The sequence below is a fragment of the Carassius auratus genome, chromosome 13, assembly GCF_003368295.1.
Source record: "Carassius auratus strain Wakin chromosome 13, ASM336829v1, whole genome shotgun sequence".
NCBI lineage: Eukaryota > Metazoa > Chordata > Actinopteri > Cypriniformes > Cyprinidae > Carassius > Carassius auratus.
The window spans coordinates 19,961,258-19,964,388 of NC_039255.1; the positions used below are offsets into that span (position 1 = coordinate 19,961,258).

The 3,131-nt window shown below is 39.2% G+C and overlaps 1 protein-coding gene across 1 annotated transcript in view; it reads left to right on the forward strand.

Annotated features, from left to right (window-relative positions):
• LOC113113285 (acrosin) overlaps positions 1-2,855 on the forward strand; it is a 3,472-nt gene extending 617 nt beyond the window's left edge. The window contains exons 2-4 of the mRNA XM_026279423.1: positions 1,103-1,380; positions 1,476-1,618; positions 2,121-2,855. Of these exons, the coding sequence (XP_026135208.1) occupies positions 1,103-1,380; positions 1,476-1,618; positions 2,121-2,855 (1,156 nt within the window). The remainder of the gene's footprint in view (positions 1-1,102; positions 1,381-1,475; positions 1,619-2,120) is intronic.
• Positions 2,856-3,131: the final 276 nt, after the last annotated feature.

Consider the following 3,131-nt stretch of genomic DNA (forward strand, 5'->3'; position numbering starts at 1 on the left):
ATGCATTCAGGAATCTTTAAGATCACTTACAACAGAACAGCAATGCATTTAATGGACGAACGTTTCATGAACCAAGTGCTTCTGGTGCTTCTGAATCAGATACTGGAAGTGTGTTATTAGTTTAAGTGTTTGCTATTGAATGTTCAAATGTGGAGTTTTGTGCATCGTGTGTGTGTGTGTGTGTGTGTATGTGTGTGTGTGTGTGTGTGTGAGAGAGAGAGAGAGAGTTTTGTGATGAAGGTGAAGTGATGAAGGATTGTGAAAGTCTGACAGTAATCAGTGTTGAGTATTACTGTAAGGTTAACCCTGCCTGCTTTACATGTTTCAAAATGATTAACAGAAATGAGAAATTTAGAAGAGTAATCCAAAGTAATCAGTTAGATTAATAAAACAATTGAAATAGTTTCACTAACTTGTTTCATTTTAAATAGAGTAACTTCTCATCTGTAATCTATCACATCTACCTTCCCAGCACTGCATCATACTCTTTACTCTACTACACTTCCTAAAAACATGTCTTTCCACATGATTTTGAACTGAAGAAATCATTGATCTGTGAACAAGCTGATCTTAAGCAACACACTGATTCCAGAGATCCAGTCAGAGCGAATTTTAGGATTGATTATTGAAAAGGAAAATCATATTTAAGCCACAAACCTCATTTTTAAATTCTGTTATAGTTTGTGTTTTCACTTGTTTGCACACATGACGTATCAGGAACGTAAACTGATATTTAAATACATTGAATGTTTTAATAGTCTTTGACAATCCCCTTCCCCAGAGAGCAGTGATTATATGAATTATATAATATAAACATGTTCAATAAAAATGTGTATGTAATTGTTAAAATTTTAAACATTCATCAATCACTAATTTTAATACTTAAGTACATTAAAAATCCAATACTTTTGTACTTTTCCATGAGTTAAACCTGAGTACTTTTACTGGAGTACTATTTTATCAGGGTGTTAGTACTTTTACTCTTTTACTTTGTGTGCTTCGTCCACCACTGAGTTTAAGATACATTGGGAATTTGTACTAGTCTGTTAATAATCTATAGTGTGTAATAATGTTTAATAATAGTGAGATTTCTCTATTACAGTTTTAACAGTTATAATGAGTCTGACATTGAGATGTACTTCGGTCGTCTGAGCCAATCCGACTCAAACCCTCACGAGACGAACAGGACAGCGAGTCGAATCATCAGTCATCCTGACTACAACGATTCCACTTATGACAACGACATAGCACTGATCGAGCTGTCCTTCTCCGTGGACTTCTCTGAGCACATCAGGCCAGTGTGTCTGGCGGCAGCTGGTAGTGTGTTTACTGCGGGGACAGAGAGCTGGGTCACTGGATGGGGAGCACTACAATCTGAAGGTGAGAGAACAACCCTATACAACAATGCTGTAAACCTCAACAGTTTGCCTAGACATGGTTTAAAGCCATAACATCTGTCCTCTGGTCTGTTTCAGACACCCAGGGCTCTGATATCCTGCAGGAGCTGATGATACCAATCGTGAGCAACAGTGACTGTGATGATGCTTATGGAGGGAGCATCACAAGCAATATGATTTGTGCTGGATTCTTAAATCAGGGAGGGAAAAGTATATGTCTGGTAAGTAACCTGTCATTCATTTGAATCATTTTTAATTCAAAGCAATTTACACAACACTATTAACCAGTTTTCGGTCACTTGCAAACATTACACTGATATACTCCACTCATACTCCACTACCTTCCACTGTGGGAAGAAACTAAAATGTCCCAGAAATGGCCGCTGTCATATTGTGCTGATGATGTCCATTGCAGCCTGAGTCTGTGTAGAAGGACATTTTAATGGTACAAAGACCTCTTATAGACCAAACGATAAAGGCTAATTTGATTTTTAAAAATTCATAATAAATAATAAAAAAGCAAGATACTCTGTTGAAATGAGGAAACACCCGTTTGAGAGAAGCATAAAATGCTCAGTGCTCCCACAGCAAACAGTTGAGGAGAGTACACTTCCCCACTCTGGTGGACACACGGGCTTCAGACTATCACTGGGATACACTGTCGCATACTTGTGTCTGTAATGGTTGTTTGGAAATATAAATGCTGAATGTCTCTCAATATAGGAAGACTCTGGAGGTCCAGTGGTCAGCAGGAACGATCCTCTGTGGATTCAGTCTGGCATTTCAAGTTTTACTGGAGAAAAATGTGACGATCCCAAATTTCCCAGTGTATTTGCCAGAGTTTCTCAGTATGAGGACTGGATCAAGTCTTACATGGGCAGCAACCCACCTGGATTTGTTCTAACTCCAACTCCAGCTCCACCTACAACTCCAACTCCACCTACAACTCCACCTACAACTCCAACTCCACCTACAACTCCACCTACAACTCCACCTCCACCTACAACTCCACCTACAACTCCACCTACAACTCCAACTCCACCTACAACTCCACCTACAACTCCACCTACAACTCCAACTCCACCTACAACTCCAACTCCACCTACAACTCCAACTCTACCTACAACTCCACCTACAACTCCAACTCCACCTACAACTCCAACTCTACCTACAACTCCACCTACAACTCCACCTACAACTCCAACTCCACCTACAACTCCACCTACAACTCCACCTACAACTCCAACTCCACCTACAACTCCACCTACAACTCCAAACATAACTCCAAATATAACTCCACCTACAACTCCAAACATAACTCCAAACATAACTCCAAACATAACTCCAAATGCAACATCCAACTCACACTTCAGAAGTGCACCCAACCTCCTCTTATTCCCTCTTTCTCTCACAGTCTCGTTCATTCCATTCACCTTCTCCCTCTTTCTCTCTTCCTAAAGACTGTTTGAACAGTTATTCAGAGGGTGAAGAGTTCTGCTGATCAAGAAGACATTGTAAAAAGATCAGAAGAGATGTTATATTATTGTAATTTATTTCTTGAACATTACAAGAGCAAACAGTAATGATATTTAGTTCATCATGCTTCTGTCCTCTGTGATTTAGTACATTTGGATAAATAGTAGAGATGGACTGAAATTGATTCTGTTTAAGTGATATTGATTATCTATATGCTTATACATCTGATATCCAATATGCATAACCCAGGCTCTGGAG